This window comes from Gobio gobio (genome assembly GCF_949357685.1).
Source record: "Gobio gobio genome assembly, chromosome: 18".
In the NCBI taxonomy this organism is placed as follows: Eukaryota; Metazoa; Chordata; class Actinopteri; order Cypriniformes; family Gobionidae; genus Gobio; species Gobio gobio.
In genome coordinates this window covers 32,660,817-32,676,496 of record NC_137111.1, presented here as the reverse complement: position 1 = coordinate 32,676,496, position 15,680 = coordinate 32,660,817, and the positions used below count along the sequence as shown (strand labels likewise).

The 15,680-nt window shown below is 36.8% G+C and overlaps 1 protein-coding gene across 2 annotated transcripts; it reads left to right on the top strand.

The window, feature by feature from the left end:
• Window positions 1–158: 158 nt before the first annotated feature.
• nfkb2 (nuclear factor of kappa light polypeptide gene enhancer in B-cells 2 (p49/p100)) lies at window positions 159–13,781 on the top strand. 2 transcript variants are annotated; one of them, XM_079842066.1, is made up of 24 exons: window positions 159–415; window positions 871–934; window positions 2,933–2,978; window positions 3,520–3,589; window positions 3,718–3,758; window positions 3,972–4,070; window positions 4,151–4,302; window positions 4,472–4,584; window positions 4,705–4,863; window positions 5,567–5,671; window positions 5,760–5,848; window positions 5,964–6,102; window positions 7,280–7,417; window positions 7,538–7,708; window positions 7,805–7,946; window positions 8,280–8,394; window positions 8,742–8,949; window positions 9,064–9,233; window positions 9,866–9,968; window positions 10,652–10,872; window positions 10,987–11,068; window positions 11,160–11,323; window positions 12,933–13,044; window positions 13,146–13,781. In XM_079842066.1, exons 2-24 carry the CDS (start codon window positions 918–920, stop codon window positions 13,220–13,222), a joined length of 2,733 nt encoding a protein of 910 aa, XP_079698192.1. In that variant the 5' UTR covers window positions 159–415; window positions 871–917; the 3' UTR covers window positions 13,223–13,781. The 2 variants fall into 2 exon arrangements, with proteins under 2 accessions (XP_079698192.1, XP_079698193.1); XM_079842067.1 differs by lacking the exons at window positions 159–415; window positions 871–934 and adding an exon at window positions 2,565–2,734.
• The last annotated feature ends 1,899 nt before the right edge of the window (window positions 13,782–15,680 follow it).

Here is a 15,680-nt window from a genome sequence, read left to right as displayed (position 1 = left end):
AAATACTCTACGTTGTATTATTATGTTATCGTTATCATATTGGATTTTGCTTTTAGTATGGAAAGATTGTTTTTTTATTAGCAGGATATCGGATACATGAGCGGAAGTTTTGGAGAACATGCAAATCACCTTCCGTCTAAGAACCAATCAAACACTCCTATCACGCCACGTGATTTTGGAATTCCCCTTGAGTCGGGGCTTTCCAGTCAGTACTAGCATTTGACTCACTAAAGCGTTCGCATGTAGTTCACTAAATACTATTAAAAAAAACTGGAACAAATTAATTGGATGGATGCTGGTCCATTTTGTTTATGTTTTTTTCTCCAGGCGTTTGCTAAGATTTTAGCAGTGTTTTAATTAGATCGACGTCGAATAGAAACTACACGAGAATTAGCAAACATTACCGTTATCCAAGGTAAGTCTGATATGTACTGAAGTACATAACGTTATGTATAACGAAATTATTACTGAACAGTTTTGTAACAAGGCATGTAGGTCTTTAAATAGTAGATAATAATAATAATAGATTGCTTTCTTATTTGGGAATAATGACTCAGTTGATTAGGGTGCATGGAGAAATCTATTTTAAGTTTGTTTTGAAAACATTTCATAGAGATGCCGTACAGTTCATATGGCGTGCACTCCGTGCATACGGTAATAATGCAAATTAATAATAAAACCATAAACATTTTTAGTTGTCTGTTATCGATAGTGTGTACAAGTTTCGTCCCGTGTATTTTGCTGCTGTTCGTGCGAGGCTGCGGGAAATTCCCATCAAAAGTCAGATGTACTTTTTGGATCTTGCATGTGCAGGGGAATCACATCCCCATCACACACTGTGTACGCGCTTATCATTTCCATCAATTTCAGTCCGCCAGGAGTTCAGAGTCGGCTCGGATGACCCTGCAGAAAACAGAATGGCTGGAGCACTAAGGTACAGATTTATTCCACTATTGCTGTCTCTCATTTAGTGATCTGGCTATATGTGCAGCGTTTTTATTGGACATCATTAGCACGTGCAACATTTAGATGACAGCTCATTGTTTATTAGACTATGCATGCTTCATATGTACACGAATGTAAATGTTCAAAAGTTTTGGGCAGGATTACATAGAGCATACTGTAACCGTAGACTTTTAAGTAGTCAGATTTGCACATTGAAACAAATGTAATATGTAAATAATTAGAGGATTTACAAACAGTGATCCATTTACTTTTCAACTTCATCCATATGGAAGAGCTGAAATGGTTAAAATCAGGTTTGTGATGTTTCTAGTCGAATCACCTTTATTTATATAGCACCTCATACAATCGCTACATTTATATTCTACATTAAAAAAATAAAGTAGACTTAACATTTAAGTTAAATTAAATTCTCTAGTAACATTGTAGTGTATGTGATGCTGCTTGGTTACAGTAAGCATAAATGAATTTTGTGATTCCAAATGTTTTTAAGAGCTGTGTATGTTCAATTAAAACAACAGCTGATGTATTAACATATAATGTCATTGTACATGTTATACATGTTTTGTTGTTGTTAGCATTTTAATTAAGTTTATTATGTTAATATAACTCTTTGGAATAATTTACAGTAATTTTCCCCTTTTGGACGTTTACCGAGGCCTGGGTGGCATCCACTGTTTTAGATTGACGACTTTTGTATTTCTTAATGAATCTTCTTGTCTATATTTGACGTTCTACGGATTTAGGGGTTGTTTGACTGAAGTGAAGATGTTATCATTTCACAGAAGAAGGACAGGATGTGGTCGTGATCCAGAAGAGTTTTAGTCTCTTTTTAGTGACGTCAGGATTTGCGTTCACTCAGAATGAGCCCTGACACCTCAGATAGAAAACTCATAGTTTACTCTACTAGTTGTCCCATTGGTTTAGGTGAAGAATATGTGGTACTATAGAGCAATCTTAGTACAACTCATCCTGAGCAGTAAAACGCTTCCTCATTCCTGTCAGTTGCAGTTCAAGTAAACACTTGTGCAATCCTGTCATCCATTGTAGCTAGTATTATTAACGCTTGAAATGAAACGGAACATAATTTCTGCAGCATTTATTAGTAAATTTATCATTTAGAGATCTTCATCATAATTTCCTGTTTGGTTAACAGTGGAAGTGTTTGTGGCTGGGTTTAAAGATTTGTGGCTGCAGGGGGCAGGCCAACAAATGGGGGGGCAATCCCCGTCTTTTAGGGCTTTTCTCTTGGTAGCTGCATTGACGACACTATGAAGATATCTGACTAATCCGGTTACAGATTGTTTTAATCAGAAAAATGTTTATTTTTGAGTAAATTACACATACGTGGAATTGTTTTTCCCTGAATTGACTCTAAATACAATAAAAAGGAATCATTACAGGAATTTTGTTTCAAAAGTACCTTAAAGGAAGAGAAGGGAATTTGAAAAAGCCTTTGGAAAGTTGAGGGAATTTAGATATGAGAAGTCCTGATATCAGGTTGTGAATATGCATGTACCTGCATTTCTCAGGAATTGACATCAGTGGCAGCAGTGAGCTGGTATTCTGGGGGCTTTCCTCTGTTTTTTTTTCACTGCCTTACTTCCTGGAAGTAACGCAAGCAAGTGAGCTAGACAGAAGGAGGGAGGCAGATTAAAAAAAGAAAAAAAATCCAGTGCACACACATCCTTGTTCTTACACCGAAAGTGAAACGGACTTTGTGAGTCTTTTGTCTGAAACGGGGAGCCTCTTTCTCTGCATTTTGGGTAGGGTAAGTGTACGCCTTCTTGTGTGAAGGTCAGAGAACCCTGTTGTGGGGGAAAAACTGGGGAAATTAATGTTTGATGTTTGGATTCGGCATGCTATCTGTATTAGAGCTCCTCACCTCATGGGTTTTTTTGGAGTGCTGGGTTTGTGTCTGTGCTAGACGGTCTCGATAAGAGTCTTCTCTGTTTCTTCTTCGTTACAGGATGGAAGATATGCAGTATCCAATAGGCCTAAAGTTTGACAATGAGGTGAGCCACATATTGTCAATATATTGCTGCTGTTGTTTGTGTTGTGATCTATAGAAATTTTCATTTGGGATGCCCAATATATGCGTACCATTTCGGTTATCTGTCAGTATTGGAGATTTTTAAAATAATTGATATCAGCTGATCTTGCATATTTCTTTTTAACGTTATCAAACAACCCTAACTTAAATCTAATCTTTCAAAATATGAATAAATTAATAACACCGTTAAATGTAATGTTTTACAAATCTCAATTTATTTTGTACATTTATAATGTTGTGATGCCTAAATTCACTTGCACTGTTATTTAATATTTTTTATTTATTTAGACAAAATAGTATACATTTTAAATTCAGGGCATATTATAGCATAAAACTAATTAATAGCTTATTGGAACTGGCTAGAATTGTATAATTGGTGCAACCTTAATTTTCATCCTCAGACACATTACGCTTTATGCTAAAGGTTTGGGTTTAATACACGTAATGATATATTTGATCTAAAAATACTAACAGTTTGTACATGGCATCTTCGGTCTTTACAGTTTATGGTGGACCTTCCATATCTGCATGAACCTTTTGAGGTGAAGCCTGAACCCTTTGTGACAGAAACGGGTAAGTTAACTGTGCCAATCGTCTTGCCTTATGAATGTATTTTATGATGGGGTTTTGATGCTTTTGTTGTGTGGTGGTCTTTTGAAAAATGAAAAATGACATTTATTTTATTTGGTCTTTTATTTCAGTTCATGGGCCTTACCTGCAGATAATTGAGGAGCCAAAGCAGGTACGTTCCCTTAGGTCTTCACACGGTCTTGACAATTTTCAAATGATATCAAATCTAGCATTCAGGTCATTTTGTAATTGTGTGATGTATTATAATGAATGTGCAGAATATGTGGGATAATTCCAGAAAGTATGCACTGGAATTCCCCAAAAACAGGGTTTTATCAGTGAGTAAGGTGTTATGTAAATAACTTTGTGTGTGTGTGTCTTACAGAGAGGATTCAGATTTCGTTATGAATGTGAGGGCCCATCCCATGGTGGTCTACCAGGGGCCTCCAGTGAGAGGAACAGAAGGACGTATCCCACAGTCAAGGTGGGCTTTGTAATATGGAGATGTATCTATGTATTTAAATAAACAGTACATTTATAAACACACACATTCTCCCTCTACAGGTGTCAAACTACGTGGGTCATGCTCGTGTGGAGGTTCAGCTAGTTTCGCACACAGACCCCCCTCGTGTTCATGCGCACAGCCTTGTGGGTCGCCAGTGTAATGACAACGGGCTATGCTCCATTGATGTCGGGCCTAATGATCTCACAGCACAGTGAGTGAACACGATTACTGTTCATCATGCTCATATGATCTCTTTCCTTGTTATTATGATTGAAATGAATTGCGTAAGGCATTGGGTGTATATCATCATGTGACACTTTTGATTGTTGTTTATGTGTAGTTGTGCAATCCTTATTCATTATCACATCCTCTATGTCTAGATTCAGTAATTTAGGCATCCTCCATGTTACTAAGAGAGGAGTGGTTGAAGTATTAACGAAAAGGCTGAGGGAAGAGAAGAGGAGGGCGAAAGAGCCTGGATATAAGTTTAGTGGTAAGACTGTGATTTTTAATTATTCAACTAGACACACTTGAAGTTGACTGACTGCTTATCGAATTTTCTGTTTACTGCTTGTATCCTCATTTCTGTTTTCTCTTTGTATCACTCATTCAGATGCAGAAGAACAGGCTATTACGCAAGAAGCCAAAGAATTGGGCAAAAACATGGACCTAAACATTGTAAGATTAAAGTTCACTGCTTACCTGCAGGACAGCAATGGGAGTTTCACAAGAGCCTTGAAGCCTGTTGTTTCCAATCCTATCTATGATAGCAGTAAGTTTGTTGTTTTTTATTTCTTTAATTTTATAATTTAGATTCATTTCAAAATGATGCCATTATATAATTTCCTGACTTTACTTTTCATTTGGTCACTTTTTTGGTATACATATTTTGGTAGTGGTATACAATTAATAGTAATAGTAATATAATGTACATTGCTTTGAGAATGTTGTATTTAGTCTCTAATTAGTTATTGATCATTTAAATGTACATTATCGTTCACATGTTTGGGGTCTTCTTTTAAAGAGAAATTCAGCAAGGATGCATTAAATTGGTCAAAAAATAATAATTTCTTTATATTCGTCAGAGAACAAAATGTATCACCGTTTTCACAAAAATATTAAGTAGCACAACTGTTTTCAACATTGATCATAATAAGAATGTTTATTGAACACCAAATCAGAATATTAGAATGATTTCTCTAGGATCATGTGACACTGAAGACTGGAGGAATGATTCCGCTTTGCCATCACAGGAATAAATAACATAACATATTAAAATATAAAATGGTTATTTTAAATTGTATTAATATTTCACAATTTTACTGTATTTTTACTATATTCAAATAACTGCAGCATTGATGAGGATGAGCATAGACTTCTAACAGACCCTAAACTTTTGAAAATGAGTGTAAATAAGAAAAAAAGTATTGGTAATCTTGCTATAGCTAATGTAAAATGTGCTGCTCTTTACCCAGAATCACCAAATGCTTCAAATCTGAAGATCTCCCGAATGGATAAAACTTCTGGATCAGTGCTGGGAGGAGAAGAGGTCTTTCTACTCTGTGATAAAGTTCAAAAAGGTTATTATGATTTTCCGATTTCAAAAAGGATCGGCAGTCATTCACAAACTTTTCAGATCAACTGATGTTTATACTCCTTTGTTTCCAGATGATATTGACATCCGTTTTTATGAGGAGGAAGATGATGCCGGATGGGAGGCATTTGGAGACTTCTCCCCAACTGACGTCCACAAACAGGTGTGTTATAAATTGACACGTGCATAAAAGCGTTTAAAATTCCTGGATTTCACCATTGGGTGTAGTTTAACCTTTTACAACAAACCTTCATTGACACTGTTTTTAATCCCATCAGTATGCGATCGTGTTTAAGACGCCACCGTACCGCTGCACAGATATCACACGCCCTACCACAGTGTTCCTGCAGCTCAAGAGGAAGAAGGGAGGCGACTGCAGCGAACCCAAGCAGTTCACTTATATTCCACACAATCAAGGTTAGTAGTGCTGTGCATCGGTGCTCCTATTGTGCTATTTTAATGGTTCCTAAATTTGTAGGTCTCCTACGATAGGTTTATATGCATCCAAGGTCAAGAAAAACACTTGAATTATCTCATATGCATTGCACATCACCTAATTTCTCAAAGAGTCTGAAAACTGTTCTTTCGAGGATTCAGTCTCTCTAAACCCCTCCTTTACGAGAGCCTACTCTGCTCTGATTGGTCAGACGGCCCAGTCTGTTTTGATCGGTCCTACGCTTAGAGTGTGTGTCGGAAACAAAACGGCCATTACCATATCTGAAAGTTCAGCTCCGGAGGCTTCCTCACCACTTGTATACGCAGTGTTACGAACAGTAGCGATAGCGTCGGTTTACCGTATCAAATCCAATGCGAGTCCTCATCCTTTATAGCATTAAAGTGGATTTGCAGCGATGAAAAAAGTGTTTGATGGTGAGTCAAAGTAGACCTTGTTTGCAGACCATGGGCTGCCATTATGCAAATTAGTGTTACGTTGGTATGTAACATGAAGTGAGACTGGAATAGCTGACGACTCGTTTTGGCAGTTTAGAATCTATTCTTTCTTGAGGAGACAATAACTTTATTTGTGATGCACTTTGATCTTTAAAACGGCAAACCTTTTACATTCACAAACAGCCATTTTACACACCGCGTGAAAGGTAAAGTTCAAAAAGTATAATAGGGGCAATTTAAGACTGAATATCACAACAAACTGTACTACATATATATGTTGCTCCACTCTCTTTTTTTGCATTGTTACATGAAAAAGTGGTGTTTGTAACAATTTTTGTTTTTGAAAGAAGTCTCTTCTATACACCAAGGATACAGTAAAACTGTAATATTGTGAAATATTGTTACACATTTTTTTTTATAAAATATGTATTCCTTTGATGGCAGAGCTAAATTGTCAGCATCATTACTCCAGTCTTCTTATATGCTGATTTGCTGCTCAGGAAACATTTATTATTATCAATGTTCAATACAGTTGTTCTGCTTAATGTTGCTGCTTGAATAAAAGTATCAGATTCTGTAATTAAAAATAAAAAAAAACGTACCACAGTTCTTTTGAACGGTTGTGTAGATAGATTAACCATTATTCTCTTCATTTTTATTCTTTTTCATATTTGCTAACATGTTGGCTCCTGTTACCTCTTAGACAAAGAAGAGGTTCAGAGGAAGAGGATGAAGGCACTTCCTCAGCCCTACGATCACTGGCGGGGGGGAGGACCTCAAGGAGGAGCAGGGGCCTTTGGAGGTCCTGGTTCTGGAACAGGAGGAGGTGGAATGGGAGGAGGTGAGACATTTTAAATTCCTAAACTCAGAGGTTACCCATGTAGATGGTTAATTCAGTTATTCTGGTGGCATGTCAGCAAAAGTGTTCATATATGTATCTGTGTGTCAATTATGCCCTTAGGTTTTCAATTTAATCATTCGATGGATGGTTCAGCGTTTTTCGGATGTGGTGGATTTGCTGGAGGGGCACAGATGTCAGGCTCCACCCCACAGACTGATGGATCTCAGAATCAGCCGACAAACAAACAAACTCAGTCTGGCTCTCAAATGCAACAGCAGCTCTTTCAGATTGGTGAGCATAATCACCTTTCAGGTAGCATTAAACTCGAGACATTTTTAGGTGCATATGCATTCAGTGATGCATGTTTCCTTCCTGTACTGTTTCCAGCCACAGCTCTGCAGAATCGCGCCACTTTAACGGCAAAGTGCACTGCTCGTGCTTTGTTGCAGTACTGCAGCACAGGGGATGTGCGTCCCCTTCTGGTTCTGCAGAGACATCTGTGTGGAGTGCAAGATGAGAATGGAGACACGTAGGTCTTTTTCATATCTCTGCCTTTAAGCTTGTATCCGGTCTCTTGTATCTGTCTTAACGCATGTCCAGTATACTAAATTATAGTGTATGTGCCTGCTACCTTTAAACCTTTCTAGTATAGTTAGTGTATTGTAAGTTACTTAAGAATCTGCTAAATGAAAAAATTTAAGTGAATTTATTATAGCGTAGTAACTTTATTTTTTTATTTTTTTTAAAAATACTTTTAACAATGATACACAGATATATTGGTACTGAATGATGAGGAGGATTAAGTGCAATACAATAGTGATCAGAGTTTGTTTTAATCTGTGTCGTATTTATTTTCCCATAGGCCTCTGCACTTAGCCATTATTCATCAGCAACCTGCTGTGGTGGCACAGCTCATTCAGGCCATGAACAACACCCCACAGCAGAAGCTCATCAACAAACTCAACAACCTCAGTCAGGTAATTTAGCATCTTTATGCTGTGAAAATGCTCGTTTTTATATATACACTTAAGTCCAAATAGATTCTATTTAAGTGACAATAGCATATTTTCTTAGCGATAGATGCTATTTACACTTTTTTTTTGGCAGATACATACTATTTGCGCCTCAGTATTGTTGTACATTAACAAGATGCAATAATAACAGTGTAAATTATTATATTTATTAAAATTATTAAATGGATGCCGCTTTAATGGGACAATAAAAGCACCTAACCTTACCCAATAAATAAATGTATTATTAGTAAACATTCTATTAATTTAGTTTTATGTGATATGCTAACGTTCATCTTTCTTATCTTCTCCAGGCACCATTGCATCTGGCTGTGATCACAAAGCAGCCCAAGTTAGTAGAGATGCTGATGAGAACGGGGGCAGACCCAAGCCTGCTTGACCGAGAGGGCCGGACAGCGCTTCACTTAGCCGCCCACACCGGCGATGAGGCAGTACTACGAATGGTCCTGGGCCTGCTGGGAGAGCGCTACCTCCATTTAATAAACTCTGCTGACTTCTCAGGTGAGTGTTACACATGCCGTTGTCTCTCAGTCTTCATTTAAATGGCGCTGAAAGATTACATGTGGAATATTACAGCACATACTGATATTTTTTTTCACCTTTCCCGCTTCTCAGGCCAATATCCAGTCCATCTCGCTGTAAGGAAAGACGGAGAGCACTGTCTTCGATTGTTAGTGGAGGCAGGAGCAAAGATTAACATGCCAGAGCAGAAAGGTGGCAGTACAGCTCTACATCTGGCAGTGAGGGACAACCTGTTAAAACTGGCCTGTAATCTTATTACTGAGGTAAAGGATTTATAGAGCACTAGAGGTTCTCACAATTCTCACAGTTTCGGTTAGTTTTAGTAAACACTACTTTCATTAGGGGTTCACCAAGTAGGACATTTGAGACTGATTATTACAGTTTAAAATGACTGTTTTCTGTTTCAGTCTTCAGTGTCACATGATCCTTCAGAAATCATTCTAATATGTCGATCAAGAAACATTTCTTTATCAATTATTATCAATGTTGAAAACAGTTGTCCTACTTAATATTTAAGTGGGGAAACTGTGATGCATTTCTACAGAAATTTCATGATGAAACCGCAAAAGAACAGCATTTACTTGAAATGGAAGTCTTTGTAACATTAGATATCTAAATGCATCCTTTTTTTAATTGAATTAGTTTCTTTAAAATAAAATATTACTGACCCCATACTCTTGAACGGTGGTGTATTTTATAACCGTAACAAACACCGATACAAACAGTTCTGCTCTCACTCTCGAATATCATTGTGGTAGCTAGTAAACACAAAAGGTTCATCATCACACAAACCAGAGATACTGGTACCGTTTCACCCCCTATTTAGCACACTTCTTCACCATCACGAATGTTTTGTCTTTAGAAATGACCGTTTTATGTTTGTCATTTGTTACAGCTGAAGGCCGACGTGAATGTGTGTACATACGGGGGCAACAGTCCTCTTCACTTTGCTGCCAGTCAAGGCTCCCCACCTCTCTGCTCCATGCTGATAGCTGCAGGTATCTGAAAAAACTCATTTCCTACAAATTTAATACAGATATCAGATACTTCAAAAGCATGTTCTCATTGACTAGTCTCATTGACATTGGCTCATGTTGTTTTGTTACTAGAGCAAAGATGAACATTTACTATATAGGATGTGATTTAAGTAAGGTCTTTGATAGTTGGTCACATTTCCTGATGTGACATTCATAGGAGTCACTCATAATTAATGCCATTTAAACTGAATAACCAATTGAAATCAAGATAATAATATTCAGAGCCAATGACTGTAGGGAATAAAGGCCCATTAACACCAAGGACGATAACAATAAAGTTAAAGTTCTAAAAATCATTCTCAATATTAAAGAATAGCAGAGTTCACACCACAGCTATATAATGATAACGGCAAAGAGAAACGGTATCGTTGGAATCACTTTCAGAATGATTTTATCCAGCTGATGAATGATAAAAACATTGACAGCCAATCATGCCATCCATCCTGTAGTAACAAGCTCGAGTCTTTAAAGCAGCAGACAAGTATGCGCTTAGAATAAACAGAATGATATAAACTCGCTGGTGTGGATGCTAATATAGTTGTCTTTATAGTTATTGTTCTTGGTGTGAACGGCCTTAAGTCAAGTTTGGGTTCAGTGATATAAAGCTTTGTTTGATGAATCATATCCACTGTCTTCTGTTTTAGGTGCTGATAAACGTATGGAGAACGATGAACCTCTTTTCCTGAGCTCGTCTTCCTCGGATGAAGATGACGAGAGCGAGAAGAAGGATGCCGGTAGGGAGCTTCCAGATGACATGGTTCAGCAAGTTCACTTCATGTCGATATCCTCAGAGAGGGGAGGGTTTAACCCACGCAAGAGACCTGCTGCAGGACACACACCATTTGACCTGGCTAAATGCCAAAAGGTTTGAGTTTTTGCATTCATCATAATTGCATACAGTGTGTGAGTGTTTGGAGGTGGGTGGATGAATAAATACATGTAATAGATTTAAACTCTGAAACACTATTTTCTTCGACAGGTTAGAGATCTATTAGATGGCAGGAAGGGTCCCAAACACAGTTCGCTCGCCCCCAAAAGGACCAAAATAAGCACAGATGACGGTAATGAGACTTTATGTGCTTTATGTTCTTAAAAAACTCTACTACTTCTACTTTAAGCATATGTGACTGATCTGTATTCCTCTTCCTGCAGTGAACCACGGTTTGGACAGCGAGGTGCTCATGAAACTGTGTGGTATTCTCATTGAAGACCATGTACCCTGGAGAGAGCTGGCGGAAAAACTGGGCATGCTCACACTCACTCACCTGTTCCAGGAGAGTGCCTCGCCTTGCCAGAAGCTTCTTGAGAACTATCAGGTAAGAGACTGTCGTGGTTCTCTCGGTTTGGCAACTGCCTTTGTTAAATTGTTAAAGGAACACTCCGACTTTTTGGGACTCTGTCTGACACACCCACCGCTAGCGCCTGAAAATAGTCCTCAGCACGCTCCCTGTGCAAGCAGCTTGTCACGTTGGTTATGTTGACTGTTGCACCCATGGTACGGCACAAAGTTCATTGATCATTACGCAGGAATGAGAGTATAGTTCCTAGCCATATCTGTCTAGAAAATCGCAACTTTTCATTTTCTGTCGGTCTTAGTACGCGATGTAACTATACACATCACAACATGTAAATAGGAAAATGTTGGCGTTATTTTGTCACTTATTGAGCAGTAGGCTAGATGGAGCCGTTTACCTCCAGTCTTTGTGCTAAGCTAGGCTAGCGGTGGGTTATGGCACGCACAGAGATGAGAGTGGTGTATATATGGACTTCTCTAACTCTGGGGGATACAGTGAATAAGCTAAAGTCCCAAAAAGTCTGCGTTTTCCTTTAAATAGACATTGGCTATGTTTGGAACAGCATACCAGCATAACAGTTTCTGCATATAATGCAAATGTTCTTTACCCATGGAATGATTGGATGACTATTGTATCTGTCAAAATGTGTTCTATACAGTCTAGCACCTTGTCGTATGTCGGTGCATTGCTCTTGACTTGACCTTGCATTAAAGTGTAAATAATGAACTGGAATTATTTCCATTTAATTATTATATAAACTCATTATTTAACTGCAAAATGTTTCAATTTAAGTTATTAGAATGGACTTCTAATTACATGACGAATGTGGAGTAAAAACATCAATAAATAAAAACATTTTACATTTAGTATTTTTTAAATAAATGTATTAAACATGCATAATAATCTCACTTTCAAAAAACGTAATTTGAATATTTTAGAAATGTATTAAAAATGCAGAATACTCTTAATTTCTAAAAACATGTATTTGATGAGGTCATTTGACAGCAATGTAGCATACTAGTATTTGATTTGCATAATGAATTGTTTCTCATACTATTTAATTTTATCAAATCATTTATTTATAAAATATGTATTGCTAAATATGGGTACGTTTACACTACAATGATGTTCTAAAAATGGAAACGTTTTTAGCATACAGACTACAGTGTTGTCAAAACGTTCCTATTGATCACACGGATCCACGAAAATGATAAAAAATGCTGTGTGCCAGGTCAATAGTTGGCGATGTCACTTTGTAAAGAAACACTACGTGCCGCCTATTGACTAAACGCATGCGCATGATGTCACCGTTTTCACAAATGCGCATTTTTGTAGTTTACACTGAGACAATAATGGTATTGTTTTCAAAAACTTGCCCTTTGAAACCTGTTTTGATAAGTTTGAGTTTTCAGGCCCCCAAAATACTGTTGTCATGTAAATGAATGGCCATTTAAATGTACTAAAAATGATTTGCTCCACATTCTTCATGTAATTGGTTTACCTTTCTAAAGCCTTTAAATCTTTATGATCAAAACTACAAAAACCTTGTAGATTTGTATGTTTTGTATTTGCATTTGTGTTGGCATCACATACAGCCTGAACGGTTAATAAGTGTGTTTTATGTGTTTAGTTGAGTGGTGGTCCCGTGGACGGCCTGGTGGAGGCGCTGCAGTCTCTGGGTGTGAGTGAAGGAGTGCGACTTCTGACAGCCAGCCAACCCAGAGAAGACAAGCAGAGCTCAGGTACGGATTCACACTCTGATAGAGAAACAGGTCATCTCTGACACCAACACAAAAGCTGTGGTCAGTAAATTGTGAGTAAAACACCCTTTCCTTTCTTCCAGATTCTACAGAGGACAGTGGATTTGGGAGTCAGTCCATTGGAGAGGAGATGGGAAATCCTGCAGTGGGCAATCACTGATTATTAGGATCTATTCATTGAGGACAACTTGGCACTTTATTTGACTTTTTTCAGGTGCGAACTGGTGGACTTCATCTCAATAAAGTGGAAATACAGCACATCACAGGAAGGATTGAAAAGAATCGTTTTGAGGTCAAAAGCCCTCACTGGTATTACATAACTGTAAGACAACATGACAGAAATCAGTTGATACTCCAAATCTCTGAGGTCCGGAGTGAAGCTGTAGGCTTAGTGCAGACAATTCAGTGCTTGTATCTAAACAACAAATCTTCAACTGAGACTTTACAGTAATTTGACAGTAATGCAATTGCCATTTCCCCAGCACGGCTGTAACCTTGGAATATGTCTGCAGAATCGTCTGATATGGATGTTTCTAGTAAGCTCTCTTCTGATATATATGCAGCCTTGAGAAAACGCAAAGATGCGGTGCGATGAAATCACTTTGCTTAATTTTCTGATACATCATACTTTTTATTTAAGTGTATGTTTGGTTGCAGTTATATGTTTGTTCAAAGACTGAGTAAATATGTTTGTGTTTTAATAAAGATATTATTTCATAATTCTGTGTGTCCTAAATGCTGATTGAATAGTACAAAAATGTTTCTTGAGCACGAAATCATCATATTAGAATGATTTCTGAAGGATCATGTGACACTGAAGACGAAGTAAAATTGCAATGATATTATTTCAATATGACTGTTTACTGCATTTAAAAATGAATGCAGCCTTGCTGAGCTTAAGAGACCAAAAAAAAAACTTAAATCATATCTGCCCCCCGTCGAACATTAGAACGGTAGTGTATATATTTATTTTTAAACATATATGAATCCTTTCCGAGTTATCCTTTTAAAACAGATTTATTTTGTCTATGCCTTCAAAACATACAAACATTATAGCATTATTTTTACTGAGCGACTGTAACATAATATTTCACATTTTATACAGCTAGAATGGATAACACACCAAACACAAACTAATTTATAAGAAATAAGTTACATTTACAGCTAAATCTTTGGGTGACACCAAACTACTTGGAGTGGTTAAGTGTTCCCTATAAAAAATTGTATATAAACCTTTTAGTCAATATGCATGTCATAAACAAATACTCAATACAGATAATAAATGTTTAAAATATATAAATAACTCTTTTTCATTAAATACACCTAATATTCATAGTGCAGTGAAGCGTAACTTTGAAGTGCCATTGGATGGAATTTGGGTCCCAGATCTACTCAAAATGCTTTAGTCGGTATATTTTTATGTCCTTAATGTCTGAATTTGATCTACACCACTATCTGATTATGTTAACAGTCAGTTTAGATCTTCATGACCTGCGTTTGCATTAGCATGTTGTTTTACAGGTTTTACAATTTCTTGGATCCTTCATGTTTCTGATAGCAATAGGACAATTCATGAGGTTATGATGAGCAGCATAGCTTACCTTCACTCTCCTACAAAGCAATATTTCACATGAATTCATTTGAACATAAGAACGCATCAGTTTGTAAACAGGTAGAATTATTTCCGACCAAATGACACTCCCTTGAGCAGGTCTCAGTGCAATTGAGGTATTAGATGTGGTTGTTATGAACAACCCAGCTTTTAGTGCCTCCTTTTAGTGTATGTTTTACCACAGCACTGAATGAATCACAAATTTGAAAATGAGTGCCTGAGAATTCAATGGCTTGGCCATTTCCAAATGGGTTTTGACACAGAGAATTTGCATCACGTCATTCTCAAGCTCAATACACGTTACATCAAATAATACAATGGGGTCGGTTATCGGGATGACTTTTAACAACCGTTTCACATGATAACTGGTCATTGTGGACTGAGTAAAGTCACTCGGACATTCCTGTTGAAATAATGACAGCACATAATCCCTTGTGAAAAAGAAGTACACTTAAGCATATTTTTAAAAGAGCACTTATTACAGAACTAATATACTTTAAAATAATATTATTCTGTGTGAACTAAATGTAATTTTTGGAACAGTTAATTGTGTTATTTGCAATGAATGAAAATGTATTACAGTTTAAATTCATATTAAATATATATAGTTGAGTGCTTTTTTGACACAAGTAGGACTTAAGTACATCTTTATAAGCAACTTCATAATTACTTCAGTTGCCTTTGAAATATGGTTAAAGTGTAGTGACAAGCTGTACACTAGAATACAATTTAATGCCATTTCTATTGAAATTTGTAAGTCATATTTAAATATTTTTGTAATTACATATTTGTAATGATGAAGTTGCTATTAAAATATAATAACTTTAAATGTAATATCAAATAACACTAATTTAAAGCACAAAAAGATTATTAAAACATGATGATTTACAATGTACTTAAAAAAAGCCTTTACATTTTAATATATTACAAAGTGCACTTTTTGAAAGTGTGTTAAACACTTACAGTACACTTAAGCACACTTAACATTAACATTTTTGTCAATTTT

Excerpts from the sequence above, each read along its gene's own strand:
- nfkb2 (XM_079842066.1), top strand. Across the intron at positions 2,979-3,519 it reads GCCTAAAGTTTGACAATGAG|TTTATGGTGGACCTTCCATA; the intron begins GTGAGCCACATA and ends CGGTCTTTACAG. Across the intron at positions 7,709-7,804 it reads ACAGCAGCTCTTTCAGATTG|CCACAGCTCTGCAGAATCGC; the intron begins GTGAGCATAATC and ends TACTGTTTCCAG.